This window comes from Euprymna scolopes, chromosome 15, assembly GCF_053919585.1.
Source record: "Euprymna scolopes isolate OS-2025 chromosome 15, ASM5391958v1, whole genome shotgun sequence".
NCBI classification, from domain to species: Eukaryota; Metazoa; Mollusca; class Cephalopoda; order Sepiida; family Sepiolidae; genus Euprymna; species Euprymna scolopes.
Genome location: NC_136496.1, coordinates 49,565,997 through 49,586,989, shown reverse-complemented (window position 1 = coordinate 49,586,989; position 20,993 = coordinate 49,565,997). Strand labels below are relative to the sequence as shown.

The window sequence follows — 20,993 nt, the reverse complement described above, 5'->3', positions numbered from 1 at the left end:
TTAATGTTATGCAATGGTTATATGTTCAGAGGGTGTGCTAATATTTTATATTAAAAAGTTGAAGTTTTTATGGCGATTTTTGCAGATAGCGAGTGCTTATGGGTGGTTACAAAAAAAAAAAATTCGTTTGGGGTGTTGTTCAATAGTCGTTTACTAGGAGAAATGGTTAGTGAGAGATATTGTTACGTTTTATGAACAGCGGAGAAGTGCAATAAGCTAGTTCCTGTCCGGTGGTGGATTTTCAGTGGGCTTATTTACATTTACGTACTTGAACTTTCTCTTGTGCGTACAACTGCAAATTATTTCTGGTTTTGAATTGAGGACATTTAATTTATTAGGTGCCGTTATAATCTTGGTCGCCTCTGCGTTACATAGAAGGCAGTATTTAGAGCCTGGGCTGTATGATTTGGATTTTCTTAGTATTTTCCATTTTAATGCAAAGTCTATTTTGTTTTGTTTTAAATTTCTTACTAGGTTAGATAGCGTAGTTTTTGTTTTAGGGTTCTCCTTTGAGAGTGATTGTAAGTGGTTCACAATTCTGGCCTTTATCGGGAAGGAGGATAATCCTATGTAGGTATATTTTACAGGGCTTGTGTGTGGTGTATCTAGAGATTCCTCATTTATCTGGGGGTGGCCTGAGTTTCTATGTTCAAGTTCTGTAGAGCTTATACCTATCTGCTTTGTGGTTAGTTGTTCAGTTTGTGTAATATTACTTGTTGGGTTATGCGGATCCTCTCTGGTGTAACTGGTACTATGGGTTTGAGCTGTCAGGTTATTAGTTGTCATATTAGGCGGGAATTCTGTTACTGTACATGAATATATGACGTCTGAGTGTACACAGTCATTCTCCAGTGGGCACCTATTTGGGTCGTTACAATTGCAGTTTGGTTGGGCTACACTAGGGTTGCCATTCATTATTTTCTGCGCTGATTCTATTTTCTTATTATTAGTGGTTATAATAGTTTGTGCTACATTAGGCATTAGGTTGAGAAGGATAATTTAATAGAGTTTTTATTTAGGATCGTGCTGTATATGTGAGGATGCTTGAAAGAATCTTCTACTAATTTAAAGAATTCTTTTGAGATATTAATTTTTTTTTTTTTTTTTTTTTACATAGGCATCACCACATTATCAAGGCCAAGAGGCCACTCAAGGATAAGGGTTAAAGAGTGTACACTAGAAATTGGACATTATAGTAATCATTAGTAATGAAAATTTGGTAAAGTTGATAACTTATATGGAACGGCTCATCAAGAACTTATTTACGTTAGACTTGAAGACAACCATATTGTAGTCAGCCGGAAAGCAGGAAAACGGAACACAATTCCACAGGCGTGCAGTTCTAAGAAAGAAGCTTTGTTCATGGAATCTACGTTTAGGTTTAGGCACAGATAAAGAGTGGGGGAAATTATTGATAGTGTTTACAGCTTGACGAGTGTTTCTTGCAAAAGCTTGGCGAGGGGGGACCATAGATTGAAGCTCATTCGAACACTTTCCATGAAAATAACGATACATCAGAGACAAACTCGCAACATCTCTTCTGTGAGATAAAGGTTGCAAGGAAGAGAAAAGGACATCTCCTACGAGGCTACGAAGTCTATTTTGAACTCTCTCAAGGCAGGCCAAGTCCTTTCTAGCAGCTCCTGCCCAGATGTGGCAACAGTATTCCATCCTTGGACGTACCTGGCTCTTATATAGATAGAGAATAGCATCAGCAGTGAGATATCTACCGGATCGATAGAAAGATCCCACCATTTTTCGAGCGGCCTTGGCAACAGATTTGATGTACGTGTTCCATTTAAGATCAGGAGTAATGGTCAAGCCAAGAAGCTTGTCAAAACTTGAGGCCTCCTGAAGACGAGAGCCATTCATTTCAATTGATGTCAGATGTGGATCAGAATGTTGATGATGTAAAGAGAGAAGCTTGGTTTTAGATGCATTAAAAGTAACCAGCCATTCTTTACCCCATTGTACTACATGCTCAAGATCAGAGGAGAGAGAATTGGAGAGAACTTGGTCGTTTACTGTCTTAGATGTGCTACCATAAATGGTAGTGTCGTCAGCATAGATGTCTACAAATGATGTAAGGATGTGATTTGGAAGATCATTAATGTAGATCAGGAAAAGAGTTGGGCCCAGGATGGACCCCTGAGGGACACCAGCATTAATACTGTGAGCTTCTGATTTTTGCCCCTCAACTACTACTCTTATGAACCTATCAGAAAGAAATGATTTAATAATTGAGAAGACATTTCCAGCAATACCATAGCTAGAGATCTTATGAAGTAAAGCTTTATGCCATACCCTATCAAAGGCCTTAGATATGTCAAGAGCAATTGCCCTAGAAAGGTTGCCTCCGTCGAGAGATTTGCTAATCCTATGAGATATAACTGTAAGCACATCTGCTGTAGATCTAGCAGAACGGAAACCATATTGAGTGTCACTAAGAAGGTTATTTTTGTTGAGATGGTTTGGACGTTATTATTGTATGGGGAATTGAACCAAATATTGGACTTCCTTCTGATTTTTTTTTTTCGATTTTTTGGGGGTGTCTGCTCATCTTGTATAAGCTTTTCATTGTTAGGCGTATTTGGCATATCAAACTTATGATTCGATCTTGCCTTATTATTTTGCTTAGATTTGCGTTTAGTCATGTTGTGGGTAACTATGCCTAAGTGGCTGGATAGTTTCTTAGCATTATTCGCATCATACTTAATTGTGTCTTTGTATCCCGAGTTTGCTAGTGCGTTGTTATAAAAGGTGGAGCTTTCATTGAAAATTTTATGGTTTGCAGAGAGATTAGAAATTCTTTTGGACACTGAGGTAGGGATTGCCTTAATGATGGAACTAGGATGATTGGAGAATTTGTGGACATAGTGTAGCGACAAATTTGGTTTATGGTAGGGGCAGTATGTTCCTTCCTTTAGGTTTAAGTTTACGTCTAAGAAATTTGAGGTGCTTTTTTCTTTCTCTAATGCTATACTAAAGCCTAAACTTTTTCAAAATTCTTTTAGTTTGATTATGGTCCTATTGTACATTCTGGGCCTAGCCCCAGTTACTAATAGGGCGTCGTCCCTGTACAGGCCTCCTTGCAGGTCGCTATTGCTAAATCTGTGTTAAAGCTCATTTAATAGGTAGATTCCTACCAGATCTGTTACTTGTGCAGAGTCTGACATCCCATATTTATGTCGAAGTGATCAGGGGTGTCTTTTCTGGTCCATAATTTATTATCAAATTGCATTAGAATCTTTCTTGCTAGTAGGATTAGACTAATTTCTGAGTTGGAAAGGTCTGAGTTATTTTTTGCTAAGATGAGCGCTTTGTTTAAAAGGATAGGGATATAGATTGGTAGTAGTTGTCAATGTAAAATGTTATGGAGCTTAGTCTTGATTTGTCTTTGAGGTTTATGAACCAATCTATAACATTGTCCGATGATTGCCAAAGGAAGAAGCTTATTTTGTTTTTAATACTTGGTATTATTCTATCTAATATGTTTTACTTATTCTTCCTAGGTCTGATTTAGAGGGGCAGATAAGCCTGATACAGGGGTTGCTGTTGAAGTTAGGCTGATGGTCCTTTAGGGTGAATCTTGGGATAGCTGGGGGGTGAAGGTTTCTGTGTGGTTACTCAGATTCATGCTAGTGACTAGTTTCTTAGCTTGGTTGTTGATATTGTGCATTGAGTTTTGCGGTACTTCCTTATATGATTTCCTAAGCTCTTTATATATTAGGCTCTCGTAAGCTTGGTAGTTTAATTTGTAATAGTTTTTTTGTTTTATCCGTGGGTAAAAATAGTCCTGTCCCATTCTTAACTTTATGTGCGAAGCTGTTAATTTTATTAACTATCGGGTGTGGATGTTTATTAGGTTTCTTAAATTTTATTTTCTTGATTAGATTAATTAGTCTGTTTTCAAATTCTTCTAAATGTTCATTAGCTTTAAGGAATTGGTTTGATTTTAGTCCATAATATTTCGCTGCCATTCTCTCTTGCTCTCTCTGTCGGGAGATACTATTTATTGGCAGAGGGGGGTTTGCTAAGTTACTGTGGAGCGGGAGGGGGGTTCTTGTGGGGTACCAAGCGGTTTTGTTTTAAACTCATGTCAAGGTCATGGCGGTATACTTTCCATCTAACATTAATTATGAATTTATTGATAGCTGTTATTAATTAAGAAATGTAGGATTTTCGGGATGGGGTTGGGATGTTGTTGGATGAGAGGGGGATGTATTCCTTATTAAATATAAGTGTATATGCGTATATATGTGTGTGTGTATATATATATATATATATATATTATTTTTTCACGGGACCACTTTCCCCTCACTCCTCAACTTTATTTCCTGTTATTCTAACCCCCCACTTGTCTGTATCCCTTTCTTGTACACATTCCCTAGTAGTTATTATTAACATTATTATTATTAGTAGTAGTGGTGGTGATAGTGGAGGTAGTCGTAGTAGTATTGTTATTACTATTATTATTATCATTATTATTATTGCCTTATTTTTACCGCTATTATCATTATTATTTTTATTATTATTATTGTTATAAGCATCATTATAATTGCTGTTATTATTATTATCCCGGTTACTATCCCCGTCATTGTTACCATAACCATTACCATTATCTTCATTTTCATTGTTATTACCACTAACATTGACATTACTTTTATCACAGATATTGGTAATATTATTTTTATTTTTATCTTCATTTTTACTTTTATTTTATTTTTATCTTTATTATTATTACTATTATAATTATCATTATTATTATCATTCTTATTATTAATATTCCCCTACTATTATTGATATTATTACCACTTTTATAAGTAGTAAATGTCTCCTTACTCTTCCACCTTGTCAACTATATGTATCCTTAAACATTTTGCTTCGAGTTAAATGCACTCATAGACAGTGGCATCTGATCCTCTGCCCGCCCCCTTATAATCATACTCCCTATATCATTACAGAAGAAACTCATAACACCCCCCCCCCAAATATTAACGATTTTATAGCCACCTTTTGCTGTATAGGTTGCACCATTCCATAGATAATAGACACCCCACAAACCGTTAAAATAAATTACCACCCAGCAACAATACACCCCCAATTAAACCCTAAAACCTATACCCCTTAAACTCAACACTATGTTAAAGATCATATACAATTTTATATATCATACTATATATAACAAGCTTCTCCTTTATTTATTTAGAATTCAATAAAGCTTCCCCCAACATTCTATAATTCCCCTTAATTTTCTTTCATCCCTAATGAACCCTACGCTAGACGCCGCATCTTCTCCATGCTACCTAGCACCTTCTCTACTCTTCTGATGAGAAGCATTGCCCTTCGAAATGCCCTGGCATAAAGAGTTCATTCTATCTCCCAAATTTTGCTTGTATTCCATTATTCAATAAATGATCCATTCTATATCTACCAATATATGGTTTTGTGACTTCATTTCATACTCTTGTTGTCCTATTGTATAAGCTCCAATAATTATTGTTGAGTTTGGCATTATCCAGATAAGTCTCCTCTTGTAGAATTTAACTCTCTATGCATAAAGCTATATATATATATATATATATATATATATATATATATATATATATATACTTACATATATATATAATTGAAATCCTCATAACTTTTTTCTATCCTATATAATGAAGTGTAATTAATACAGTGTATCAACACAAGAGATATGCTTAATGTGTGTAAGTTTAGTTGTAATCCTCTCGAATGTTCTGGAGAAATCAAATAAAGACTAAACCGTCCCAGATTTTTAGCCGCTTATGTGTGTGTGTGTGTGTGTGTGTGTGTATATATATATATATATATATATGTATGTATGTACTTATGGTTAGGCTAGTAGTTATTTTAAGTTGTTGTATGGGCTATTAACAGGAATTAAATGTGGTTTATTAGTACTCATATTCTTTCCTAACTACTACCTCAACCATGATTATATGTGTAAAAAAATAAGAAAATAAATGAAAACAAGGTGATAAATTTTAATATAATATTCACCTCACACACACACACACACACACACACACAAAATATTTCACTTGATGATAAAGTTAAAACACCTAGGTGCAAGTACGTTGATGAAGGTAGTAGAAGGAGGTCATAGTATTTTAAGTATTTTAATTATTCACACAAAGAGAATCTGAAAATGTTAAATTCATGATATCTTTGGTCAAAGAAGTATTTCAAAACAAGTTACCATTTGTTGCCAAAAAGTGTTAAAGAAGATTATTTTAGCTGGATTCATAAAACTTTCTATAGAACACCACTCAGTATTCTAGAACCTTCTTTATCTTTCTTGAATGTTCTAGAAAGTTCTGTGATCTTCTGAATTTTTCTAAATCTTTCCATTTCTGTTATTGTAGATTTTTGTAAGCATGAAATTTTTGAAATGACAGAGAAGTACTCTCTCCATATTCAGGGAAGATAAATGAAACCCTCATATGTGTTTTTACGTTTCTTATTTTTTGAGATGAGGATTGGTTATTCCTATTATTTGGATTTTTCTGATTACTGTTCTCATCTTGAGTGTGATTTTTACAATGTTTCAATCGATGTAATCTCTGGCTTTCTGTAGGTGTATCTTGTCAAACTTGAAAATCTTTCTGTCAAACTTAGGAATTTGCATGGAATTTCGAATGCACCCCTTTATTTAATTCATGAAGGTAGCATGCTTTTGTGCCATCAACCACCGATAGAAGTTCTAAGTAATTCACAATTGTATTTTCAGTCGCTCACACTGAGGATTGAACCTTTAAACTTTCAGAAGAATGTCACTTTTACAGTTGAATTTTTCCAAGTACTCTAACCAGATTCCCCAGATAGACAGAAAGATTCCCGAGTTTGACATCTGAAGAAGGTCAGAAGTTGCATCAACCAAAATGTTGTGTAAATGACATTCAAGATGAGAACAGTAATCCAAATAAATCAAATAATATGTGTTTTTGTATATACTTTTTATTTCATTTCACTTCAGTCAGTGTTTTCTCAAATCGAGAGGCCTCTTCCTGGGATTAACATTTCATTTCTATGCAAGACACATAAATATTCAAATGTTCCATTAAAGTTCTCCTTTACATCTCAAACACTGACTTAGTAAAGAAGCTGAGACCATAATTTTCCTCTATTTTTTTCTCTTTTTTTTTTTACTCATGTTCACCCCTTACAAAGCATATGGCCACTTGGATATAAGGGGCTACTATTTGGGGTCACGTCTAGGAAAGATTAACAAGATGTTTGTTTGTTACATTTAAATTTCTGTATATCAATACAGCCAGGGAAGCAGGCAGCAGGAAGGAAATTCCAAAGTCTAGCTGTTAGAGGGACGAAACTTTTAGAATAGAAAGCTTTCTGCCATTTAGGGGTGTCAACAGTGAAGAGGTGAGATCTTATTATTAAGCGGGTTTGTTGGGGATATGTTAAAGGGGTACAAGTGAAACGAGTTCATCAGAACACATTCTATTAAAATATTTGTAAAAAAGGCACAGTGAAGCAACATTGCAGTGATGAGACAGGGGCTGGAACTTAGTTGATGAGGTGGGACCGATTAGATTGACAACTCTTTTTTGGATTTTATCTAAGAGGGAGAGACTAGTGGTAGATACACCAGCCCAGATGTGGCAACAATACTCCATGCATGGGCGAATGGTGGCCTTGTAGAGGTACGGGATACTCTCAGGTGTGAGTAGTCTTCTAGCTTGATAAAGGGAACCTACCTTTTTTGCAGCAGCCTTTGCAATGTCCTCTATGTATTTGTTCCAGTTCATATTACCCGCAAATGTTAGACTGAGGAGTTTGAAGGTAGAATTCTCAGGTAGGGTGTCATGGATATAGGGGGTTGGAGAGGCGTCTTGTAATTGTTAAAGGAGAGCAGCTTAGTTTTACTAGCATTAAATGTTACCATCCATTTACAGCCTCATTCAACTATAGTCTGGAGGTCATTTTCTAATAATTCCGCCATTGTCTTAGATTTATGTATATCTGTTTTTCCCTCATGCATATTATAGAGCATTGTATCATCAGCAAATATACCCACTCGGACACAATATTATCAGGGAGGTCGTTTATAAATATCAGGAATAATAATGGTCCAAGGATCGACCCCTGAGGCACTCCTGCATTAATGTTATGCTGCTGTACATCTGTACATATATGTGCATGTATGTGTAAATATACATGCATTTATATGTGTATGTATGTTAGAAACCTGGGATACGACATTAAAAATTAGTAACAAAATACAGTACAGTATATAATACACATGTATATAATCAAATAACATTATAAATAACACTGTAATCAGGAGCTGGAAAAGCATTGTATTCCACATCGTAACATGAAAAAACTGTATCCTAGGGCCACCGTATCCCGGGGTTCTACTGTATATGTATAATACGTGTGTGTATTTAACAAATACATTCTATTTGTTAACTTAATAATTTTTGTAATTTACAAGTTCGATTTTGTTTTTTCAATTTATTCGCTTGTTATATTTTTTAATCTTCCCCAAATCCATCATGATGAAATATGAATCCACCTGTAATTGAATAATGCTTCAAAGGACATTTTTTCTTTTTCCTACTCAAAATGTATATTCTGTTTATTCTAGATATCCTGCAAAGGTACTTATGCCGAAGGGAAAGATTATGATGTATTGGACAAAATATTAGGAAAGGGATTAAATAGTCAAATTGTTGTTGTCCGTGATAAAAAAATGCAAACGGATCATGCCCTAAAAACGGTAAGATTAAAAGAAAAACTCTTTTCTTCTCCATTCTCGCCTATTATCTAGGATCTTAAAAGCATAAGTAAATAAGTTTATAGTTTTTGTTTTTAACAATTTGCATGATTACTTTTACTGCAACAAAATGTTGCTAGTATTGCTTGAATAATAAAAAAGTAGTTATTTAAAAGTTAAATTTTTAGGTATTATAAAAACTAAATAAAATAGTGTAGCATTTATTAGACAATTGTTGCCTATAAATGAGATTTACACTAAATACTTTTGATGCAGATCATTTGGTGATGATTAGCTGCACAACTAAAAAACAGACAAATGGCAAAATATGACAAATAGCAAAGAAATAGATGGCAAATGCAGATGAACAGTTGTAAAAGAAACAGAATTTATTTAACCAAGAGAAAAATGTAGATGAACTGGAAAAGCGATTGATGATGATTCTGGAAGATGATTTTCGAAACCAGAGCTATGATCATAATCGACAGAAGGCGATGCAAGCGTTGCTGATATGGTTGAGGATGACTTCCACCCTTTGGCCTGTTGCAGTGATGATTGAACCAAGATATTTGAACCGATAGATTTTTTTCAAGAGATTTTGTATTGAGAACAACTAGGTGTTTTACATTTGAAAGAAAACTTGCCGTCAGTACTTTGTCTTATTGCCATTGATGAGAATGTAGTTGGTGGGTGTATAAATATGTACACATATGTCTTGTATGTATATGTATCTGTATTTCTTACTTATGTCATTCATCTAGTGGTGTATATAACAGTCTTTGATATATAATGAATGTGTGTATACAGAGTGTAGAATTATTCCTTGTCCTGCATGTTTATAAAATGTTTGTGTGTGTGGGGGGGGCTGTTTCTTCACAAATACACGTTAACATGCCACATGAGCTTTTTACAATCAAACAGTAACAATATGTCTGCTTGTCTCAGACCAAAGGAACCACATACGTTCTTATTTATCCAAACCCTAACAGAATGACATAAGTTATTTTTTACACAGGTTTTATTTGTCTTATGGATTCCCTTGTCAGAGTTTGGCATGCTGTGTTACTTTCTACATTTAATTTGTTCACTTTTCTGCTTCCATCAGGGTCGCTAACATATTTTTCACCAATCCTTTCTTGATCTCTGCTAACTAACTACTGCATCAGCAAACCCTAATTTTTTTTTTGTGTGTTCAAGAACACAAACAGGTGACCTCTCATGTAAGCCAAAATATGTTTACTTCTAACCAAATTCCGCAACTACTCCAAAAATTTCTAAATCAACTTTGTTTTCTGCTTAAATTCCTTAAATTGACTTAACATTCCAAGCTGTAAAAACACATTTTCCAAAATCGAATTTTCTTATTTTTCTATTGATAATAATCGACCAGGTTACCCTGCCTTGTCCGGTCAATATCAAACATATTGAAGACTGGGCATATTATGTTTGGGTTTTCTCTCTAACAAATGGCTGAATGTAGTGTGGCTAAACGTATCTGGATTGTTGTCGGATTGCATGTACATAAATCTTAACCAATTAGTTGTTCAGTGTAAAAAGGATGATGCAAGTCAGTGTGTGGGCAAATTGTGACAGCTACAAAATTTGTATTTTTACACTGGGTAATTTTCCAGAGTGTTTTGGGAGTATGACTTAATGCCTAGGTGTTTGTAAACATTGGAGCATTTTGTTGTTGTTGCTAAAATACAACACTTTAAATTACAAAATGAATAATTTTATTTTTAATATGTATAAGTGATGTTAAAGACAATATAACTTTTATTTTTAAAATCTTGAAAAAGTCAATTTTAACTCCTCTCCTCTATGGAGAGGGGAAAAATGGATTTAACAGAATCAAATGGAAATGCTGAACTGTTTATGAACAGATGCGACAAGACATGCAAAAACAAGAGAGACTTTGAAATTAGAATAAAACCTATTCTGTGACAATAAATTGCTATAAAAAACGTTCATGTTTTAATTCCTAATTTTTTGCTGTAACACGTTGCAATTTGGAATCAGTAAAAATGATAATAAGATAACAACATTTTGGCCTTAATAAGTATTTCTTTACATGAAATTTAAAAATGATTATATTGTCATCTAATTTTTATTATTAAACATCATCATTGATATTTTAGTTTCATTTAGTGTTCATAAAAAAGCTTAATTTTTAACATTTTCCAAAATGTCAATTGCAAAATTAAGAGTAATGAGCATTTTTGCTTACTATTTATGTTGGATTTACAATTATTTTATATATTAGCCTATTAGTGCAATTTAAGAAGTTTTCCAATCAGTGATGAGTTAGTGCAATCCCTTTGTGGCTTAAAGGAAAATATTGAGAAGGCAGCTGTGAATGTTATTTCAAACCTTTACTATGGAAATTAATGATTTATTTATTTATATTATTTTCGGTTAAACTGTTTTACAAATATAATCTTTTTTTTTCTTCCCACTCTATTTATTCTGTCTAAGGTATACAAGGATTATTTTTTGGACAACAGAATATAATTTTGCTAAATTTATCCTTACAATTTATGTTAGTTTAGTTTTTAAAATATTTCCATTTCTTTTACTTAAAATGCAGTGTTATTTGGTCTAAAATTGAAAATGTATTTTTTCAAGCAAATATGTAACCAAAGTAAAAAGTATAGAATATCTATGTCTACTTTTGCAAAACATGAAATAAATACGATAAAATTGTTGCCCTAGAAAAGACAACATGATTCCATTTCTGTTTGATGAAAACCGGTTTTCTTTTTTTTGTAGCTGACCATCTACTAGTTGACCAGTTGCATACAAATCCCAAGAGTGATAGGAGCATTCTAACAAGTCTAAAAGTGACACAATGTTCAACAAGCAAGATTAGAATTGCACCACTGTACAACACATGCTCTCTTCCAATCCAAGTTATGACAATAGGGCCATTACCAACACCCTTAAAATGCAAATCCAGACAGTTCAACGCTTGAGGGCACAGCTCAATGATGTTTCCGGACATGATTATGGTCTTTGGTGTGGTTTCAAGTGAGGGCCACATCATGCCACCTCACATCTTTGAAGTTGGCTTGAAAGTTAACACCAATGTGTTGAAGAGTGTGGTGATACCCTGATGCAATCAGGTGGCCACTGGAAAACCTTGGGTATGGCAGCAGGACTTAGTGCCGGCCCATGTCCAAAGAGCCTCAGGCTTGGCTTCAGAGAGAGTGCTATGACTTTGTAACCTTCTCTCACTGCTTCCTCTTCCTCCTGTGACCTGAGCCTGCAGCACTACTTCATTTCAGTTCATACATCAAGAACATCATCAACATGAACTTTCCACAACACCAAAGCCAACCTGATCACTGCTATCTGCCGAGTATTCGCCAAGCTCCTGCTGACGCTTGTGGAAAAGGTATGCTCCCAGTTCCGAACCTGTATCAAGGCAGTGATGAGGCTAAAGGCAGCTACATTGAATATATGTCAGCTCTACTACATAATCAAGTTACCTGAATTGATTTTTTCGATAAAAGTTTTAAAATAAAGCTGTAGTGTTATTTTCTTTAGGGCAACAAATTTATCGTTCCACCCTGTATTAAAACTGCTAGCATTAACACACTTTATTTTACCCACACCAAACTTTAATTTTTTCTCATTCCACACTTATACACCAAACTTGTGAAAATCGTTTGAGTATTGTTTTGAATAATGCTGTTAACAAACGAAAAACTACAAAATAAAAAATGTTTATCTTATTTTTCAGATGATGCTTGCTTATTTTAATGAAAATGAAATTCGATGTTGGGCAGATTTGGAAGGTTGTAATCATTTCCCTTATCTTTATATGTTTAAGCAAGAAAATGGGAAAATTAAAATTCATTATGAAATTCTTGATAAAGGTTGGTGAAACTTAGTTTCTTGAATAATTTTTGAATTAATTTAATATATAAACTGAATTTGCAGTAAAAAAATAGGCGGTAAATATGGCAAAACACTTCAAGTTTATTTTATAAAGAAACACGTTTTCATTAATGCTACTTTTGATCAGGAATGAATATTTTAAACTTGGAGAAAGCTGACAAAATCACAGAACTAAATATTGTAGAATGTAAATATCATCAAAAATGATGTGATCATATTGATTTGAGTGTCTCTAGAATGGCGACACCTTGATTTGAGTGGTTTGTAAATTAATTCTGACAAAATTCATAAGTTTTAATTTTGTTTTACATTTCTAAACAAAATTAAAACTTAGAAATTTCAAGATTTCTTTTAAAAGTTACAAAAATAAAAATCTTTTTGTAGTTTCAAGTCAGTCCATTCATGCAATTCTTCAATTATTTAGTCACAACATTTCTAAATTCTGCATAAGAAATAATCAATTTTAAATATGAAAATACAAATGCACCTGCTGCAAAGAGACAGGGGCAGTGTGGAGAGGCGAACATGAGACTGAGATTTTCAAAGTTGAAAGCATGTGACTATTTAATGTAGTCAGTACTTTCAGCAATTGAGAACTTTCAATAAAAAGGAGCAGCATTGTGATCAAAGAAGAGAAAGGTTCAAAGCCAAATAACTAATGTAGTTTGTAACTGGTTATTCTGTTGGTGAAGTTTGTGTTTTCCACATTTGCTATCACAATTCAAGTCATGTTTTGTTTTTATTTTTTTAACATTTTTCTTTTTAATAAAACTTTCTTGAAGAAATACTAAGTCTTGTCAACCAATTTTAATTTATTAAAATAAATAAATTCCATATTATTGGTAAATTTTTAAAACCTTAAAAGTTGGATACATTTACTAATACAGGATCATCCAATAAAATAGTCGGTCAGTGGTTATGAAAAATTATCAAGTTTAACATCCATAATGACAAACTGGATGTCTTGATATTGTATTTGCTCCACTATGTATATGAATACATTTCAAAATGACACTTTAGACATTGCAGTTAACCATTTACAGGAGTTATATATAAAACCTACAAAGGTTTGCCTAGCATTTACTTGCTTCACATGATAGAAAGAGGAGTAAAATATTGACAAGTATTTTACTGTAGTTACTAGAAAAGAAATGTAACTTTAAAATCATTTCTCTCCGATAGGCTCATAAGAGTAGTGGTCGATGGACAAAAATCAGAGGCCTGCAGTATTAATGCTGGAGTCTCTCAAGAGTCAATCTTGGGCCCAACTCTCTTCCTGATCTACATCAATGACCTCCCTAAACACATACTTAAATCATTCGTTGACATCTATGCTGATGACACGACCATCTACGGCAACACATCAAAGGCTGTAAATGACAAAGTTCTCTCTGATTCTCTCTCCTCTGATCTCGAGCGCGTGGTTCAGTGGGGGAAGACGTGGCTGGTTACCTTTAATGCATCTAAAACCAAGCTCCTATCTTTACATCATCAACGCTCTGATCCCCATCTGGCATCAATTGAAATGGATGGCTCTCGTCTAGGAGAAGCCCCATGTTTTGACAAGCTTCTGGGTTTGTCCTTTACTCCTGATCTGAAATGGAACATGTACATCAAGTCTGTTGCCAAGGTCGCTGGAAAGATGGTGGGATCATTCTACCGCTCCAGAAGATATCTCACTACTGATGCAATTCTCTATCTATATAAAAGCCAAGTACGTCTTAGGATGGAATACTGTTGCCATATCTGGGCAGGAGTTGCTAAAAACAGCCTATCCTGCCTTGACAGAGTACAATATAGACTTCGTGGCTTAGTGGGGGATGCTCTTTTCTCTACCATGCAACCTCTCTCCCACAGAAGAGACGTTGCGAGTCTATCCTTGTTTTATCGTTATTTCCATGGCAGGTGCTCATCTGAACTCCAATCTCTGGTCCCCCCCTCGCCAATCTTTCACGAAAAACACCCGTCTGGCTGAATCCACTGTCAAAAATGTCTCCCACTCTTTATCTGTGCCTAAATTAAGACGTGGATTCCATGAATAAAGCTTCTTTCTTAGAACTACACGCCTGTGGAACTCTGTTCTATCTGCCTGCTTCCCACCTGACTACAACTTGGATGTCTTCAAGTTCAATGTTAACAAATTCCTAATGAACCGCCCCCTTAAGTAAACACTTCATTAAATCTCCACACTAACGTACTGTACTTGCAATAACCCTTATCCCTGAGTGGCTTCCGGGCCTTGATAAAGTGGTGACCACCGTGTAAAAAAAAAAAAAATTGATACTGCACAAAACTGTGTCAGAGGGGCATTTATCATTGGTTCAAATTGACACATTATTTGATAGAGCCATTAATCAAACTAGAGCACTCTACGCTAAATTTAGAAGCATACATGTATCATCTTACACCAAGGTGCAATTTCTATGAAAAATGCTAGTATCTGCAAATACTGAAAGAATTCTGTTCATACATTCTGTACAACTAATACAAAATTTAGGTGTTTCTTCTGCAGCGGATCTTGTGGCAAGAAGTACCACTTGTTTCAAATGTAAAAAAAAGACCATTACTCAAAAATATTTTGGTCAAACCCCAATGTTGCATCTGCTTCAAGTAACTTTCACAAACTACTGACAATTCTGACAAAAACAAGCACTGCATCTGCTTCCTTAAGACTTCTCAAGGACTCCATCTTATGACTAGAAAAAAAAGTGTTGGGACCAGCCTACTTGATATAGGGAATGCAGCATATTTCTTACAGTTGTTTTAAGAAATACAGATGAAACCGTGGTGTCAGCATCACTTAATACCTCTATTAAACAACAGTATACAGTGGAAGAGGGCAGTGTTCAAATGTAAGTTTCAGGTCTAGCCAACCTCTGTTCTAATGTTATTTTTAGTCAAGATTTCATTTTTTGCATTTGGTGGCCCAAAAAAGGATGTTATAATTTCTCATCCTGTAGATAACTGTTGCTGCAGTGCATGCATTTCTTTGTTCTCCAACATTGAGATCTATGAAACTATAAACCTATTGCATTAAGTATAAAATATTTGAAGGGATGATAAGCATTTAATAAAGACTTATCCAGCAAGGTGTAATTGAGGAAATTACACTCATTAATCAACGGACATCAGAAGAAAAGACTTTTAGTTGACTATAGTAGGATTAATTTGACCAGATTAGATGCTTATTCACTACCATGATCTCAAGAAATTGTAAAATATAAGATTTATAAAATAAAATATGCATCAAGTGCGCTTGAAAGCCAAATACAACGTAATATTAGGAAAATAAACAAATATTTTACTTGTTTGAAATTTATCACAAATATATTTCAGAGGTATACTTCATCTTATGATATGTCATGTATAAGCAAGCGTTCAATAATCAGCTGTTCTAGTTGGTGTCAGTATATTATAAATATGAGCTATCTGCTCACATGTAAATTATACTTAATTTGCATATCACTACATCTCCCTATAATGGAGGGGCTTTATGCCACGAGTACTTCTTGTACTTCTTCTCGTGCCCTCCTAAACATCTTCCTTCATCTCTCTTTCCCTTGGAGATCTGGATCTATCACGTGTTTCCCTATAATCGCAGTGTTCCTCCTGCATATTCTGATCTTCCTCTTCTACCTCGTTCCTCTCTACTTCTTCCTCCGCAGTCTCATTCTGCAGAAACTCTTCTGTTACGTCAATAATAGGCAACTCTGAAGGCATTTCCTCATCCGATTGTTCTCCTTGGGATCTTATTTGGTCAGCATGAGTTAAAACACTGTTCCCATTTTCATTATTTAATATTGCAGTATTATGTCCTTTTTGCATAATAAATTCTGCTGTCTCGGCTTCTGTATTCCTATTTCTTTTGTACCACATCTTTTGATTGGTAGCATATGACATAGTTAAAGGGGACCTTAATTGTCTGCCTATTAAGGCAGATGGACTTTCTGGCCTGCTTGCATGCGGAATTGTTCTATAACTTAGTAACTTGGTAGGAAAGCATCGATTTTCTCCTTCTGTTGCAAGCATGCTTTTATGCCCTTCTTTACCGTCTGGACCATCCTTTCCGCTATCCCATTACTCTGAGGGTTGTAGGGAGGGGTCTTGTAAGGTCTGCATCCTATTTTTCTTAACCATTCATGCAAATCAGCATCCGCAATTCTGGCACGTTATCCGTCACCAATATTCTCGGTATCCCATTTCTTGAAAATATTACTCTTAATATTTGTTTTATGATGGTACTTTTTTTATCAGGTACTCTCACCACTTCAGGCCAACCTGAATATGCATCTACTAATATTAATAATAGTCCTATTTCTATGACATAGGCATGATCCATGTGTACTCTGCTCCATGGGGCCACACATATTTTCTTTTGCTTGAAATTCCTGTGCATTTTGTGCATCTTTTTATGTAGTCCTCTACATCTGTTGAGTATCCCAGCGACCATGCTTCCAATTTTAATCTTCTTTGCGTAGCTGCTACTCCACAATGTACATCATCATGTACACTTTTATAACGTGTCTCCTCTGTGTTTCTAGGGGAACTACCAAATCTCCATTACGTATTACCCCGTTTTCTATAGTCAGTTTGTCTTATTTCTTTGAATGGTCTTTCAGCCATTGAACAATTTCCCCAGTGATCCTCTTTTATCCTCAACACTATTCTGTTAAACACTGGGTCATTTGTAGTTTCAATAGCCATTTCATCTACAGATATTACATCGGTTTCCACAAGGTGCAAGAATGTGTCTTCAAATTCCTCATCGTTTTTGTCCTTATCCTCTCTATAAAACCTCAATCTAGATAAGGCATCTACGTGCGGTATCGTATTCCCTTTAACATACTCAATGTCAAAGTCGAATGCCATCAGTCTGATCGCCTACCTTAATATTTTGGATGTTGTAACTTTCAATAGTTCTTTTCTTGGGTTGAAAATAAATTCCAGTGGTCTGTGATCACTTTTCAACAGAAATGTTTTTCCCATCAAAAACTGTCTTGCTCTGTCCATTGTCCACACTTTTTATATTAGAATAATTGTGTTCAGTCATTGTTAATCTCCTCGATAAGTACATTACGGGATGACCATCTTGTGACAAAATACCGGATACAGAATGCTCACTAGCGTCAGTAGTTAGAGTTATGTCCTTCTTAGGGTCCAAAATTTGTAATATTAGCTTTTTCGCCAGAATCTGTTTTAACTTTTCAAAGGCTTTCTGTTGGTTGGTCAAATGAACTCTGCATTTTTTTTTCTTAACTTCGCAAATGGTTCTGTCAACTCATTATTTTGGTACATATTTTCTATAAAAATTTACTAAACCCAAGAAAGACTCCAACTCTTTTTTATTTTTTGTAGACACTTTTAGAATTTTCTCTATTAGCGCTTCATCTGAAGAGATCCCTTCCTTTGATATTGAGTAACCCAAAAATGATATTAATTACTGTTGGTTACACACTTTTTTGTATTTACTGTCATGCCAGCATCTCTTAGCCGGTTCAGTATATTTTCAGTTTTTTTTCTTTAAATCATCTTCATTTAAATCTCCAACACATATATCGTCTTGATAACGGATCGTATTTTCAACATTTCCTATTACTTTTTCAATAGCTTTTTGAAAAATTGCACTTGTTGTTTTTATGCCATACAACATCCTTTTCCACCTTAACAGGCCTATAGGTGTGTTTATCGTCATCACTTCTTTAAAATTTTCATCTATGGGAATTTGGTGGTAAGCTGATTTTAGGTCTATCTTCGAAAATACTTTCATTCCGGCAAGTTTATGTAAAGCTACTTCCACATTCGAAATAGGATATGAGTCAGCACAAACTTTATGGTTCACCCCTATTTTATAATCTCCACAAATTCTCAAGTAACCGTCTTTTTTTTTTCTTTTTAATACCACAATGGGTGATGCCCATTTACTTCCTCCTGAAGGGGCAGGTTCTAATAGATCTTCCTTTATTAACTTTTGCAACTTTGTTATTACTAACGGTAATAAATTCACTGTTGTTGTTGTTGTTATAAATTAATAATAAGATTTGTTGTTATTAATTAATACATGAGATTTGTTGTTAAGATTTGTTGTTATTAATCAATAAGATTTGTTGTTATTAATTAATACATAAGATTTGTTGTTATTAATTAATAATAAGATTTCTTGTTATAAATTAATACATAAGATTTGTTATTATTAATAAGATTTGTTGTTATTAATTAATAAGATTTGTTGTTATTAAGTAATACATAAGATTTGTTGTTATTAATTAATAATAAGATTTGTTGTTATAAATTAATACATAAGATTTGTTGTTATTAATTAATAAACAGGATTTGTTATTAATTAATAATAAGATTAATTAATACATAAGATTTGTTGTTATTAATTAATACATAAGATTTGTTGTTATTAATAATAAGATTTGTTGTTATCAATTAATACATAAAATTTGTTGTTATTAATTAATAAGATTTGTTGTTATTAATTAATACAGACGATTTGTTGTTATTAATTAATAATAAGATTTGTTATTGTTAATTAATAATACGATTTGTTGTTATAAATTAATGCATAAGATTTGTTGTTATTAATTAATACATAAGATTTGGTGTTATTAATTAATAATAAGATTTGTTGTTATTAATTAATACGTAAGATTTGTTATTGTTAATTAATAATAGGATTTGTTGTTATTAATTAATAATAGGATTTGTTGTTATTAATTAATAATAAGATTTGTTGTTATTTATTAATAATAAGATTTGTTATTAATTAATAGTAAGATTTGTTGTTATTAATTAATAATAAGGTTTGTTGTTATTAATTAGTATATATTTGTTGTTATTAATTAATAATAAGATTTGTTTTTATTTATTAATAATAAGATTTGGTGTTATTAATTAATAATAAGATTTGGTGTTATTAATTAATAAGATTTGTTGTTATTAATTAATACATGAGATTTGCTGTTATCAATTTATAAGATTTCTTCTTAAAATTAATAATAACATTTGTTGTTATTAATTAATAATAAGATTTGTTGTCATTAATTAATTAATACAAAAGATCTGTTGTCATTAATTAATTAATACAAAAGATTTGTTGTTATTAACTAATAATAAGATTTGTTGTTATAAACTAATAATAAGATTTGTTAATTAATTATGATATTTGTTGTATATTAATTAATACATAAATTTGTTATTAATTAATAATAAGATTTTTTGTTATTAATTATTAATAAGATTTGTTGTTATTAATTATTAATAAGATTTGTTGTTATTAATTAATAATAAGATTTGTTGTTATTAATTAATAAGATTTGTTGTTATTAATTAATACATAAGATTTGTTATTTATTAATAATAAGATTTGTTGTAATTAATTAATAATAATTAGATTTGTTGTTATTAATTAATAATAAGTTTTGTTATTATTAATCAATACATAAGATTAGTTTTTATTAATTAATGATAAGATTAGTTCTTATTTATCAGTACATAAGATTTGTTGTTATAAATTAATACGTACGATTTGTTGTTATAAATTAATACGTACGATTTGTTGTTATTAATTAATAATAAGATTTGTTGTTATTAATTAATAATAAGATTTGGTGTTATTAATTAATAATAAGATTTGGTGTTATTTTTTTATTTTATTTTTTTTTTTACATAAACGTCACCACTTCTCAAGGCCGATAGGCCACTCAAGGATAAGGGTTAAAGCGTGTAGAGTAGTAAAAAGGGCAATATAGTAATCGATAGTAATGGAAGTTCGGTAAATTTGTAAACTTAAGTGGAACAACTCATCAGAAATTTGTTCACGTTGGACTTGAAGACAACCATATTATAGAAAGCTGGAAAGCAGGAAAACGGAAGACAATTCCACAGGCGTGCAGTTCTAAGAAAGAAGCTTTGATCATGGAATCTATGTTTAGGTTTAGGTACAGATAAAGAGTGGGGAAAATTATTGATAATGTTTTCAGCTAGTCTAGTGTTTCTTGTGAAAGTTTGGCGAGAGGGGACCATAGATAAATTTTAATTATGGCATCGAGAGGCCCCACCAGAAGCTACTGCATGGTCCAGAATCCATTCACCAAATGGCAATACAGCAGCCCTAGTACTTTGCACCTGCTGATAGGACAGCCTCCTTAGTGGTTAATCCAAGGTTCGGGTCCCTGACTATCAGGCGGATAACGTCAGCCCAGATAAAACGTTTACCGCCAGCACCCTTACTAGTGACATGGCTACAAGGATAGACATAGAACAGAAAATTTCCGCCATCTTTGCCGACTGTTCACGCAAAATACTGCCAACCTAGAATACAGCT

At 33.3% G+C, this 20,993-nt stretch overlaps 1 protein-coding gene across 7 annotated transcripts in view; it reads left to right on the top strand.

The window, feature by feature from the left end:
* The window catches only part of LOC145293822 (uncharacterized), a 564,435-nt gene that overhangs the window by 364,355 nt on the left and 179,087 nt on the right, over positions 1–20,993 (top strand). For 6 of the 7 annotated variants that reach the window (XR_013869774.1, XM_080140456.1, XM_080140459.1 and 3 more), the window contains 2 exons: positions 8,636–8,767; positions 12,507–12,642. Coding sequence is in view for 6 of the 7 variants with exons in the window: in XM_080140456.1 (XP_079996582.1) it covers positions 8,636–8,767; positions 12,507–12,642 (268 nt within the window). In the remaining variant the exon portion in view is untranslated. The remainder of the gene's footprint in view (positions 1–8,635; positions 8,768–12,506; positions 12,643–20,993) is intronic. The other variant, XM_080140462.1, reaches the window with a different exon arrangement.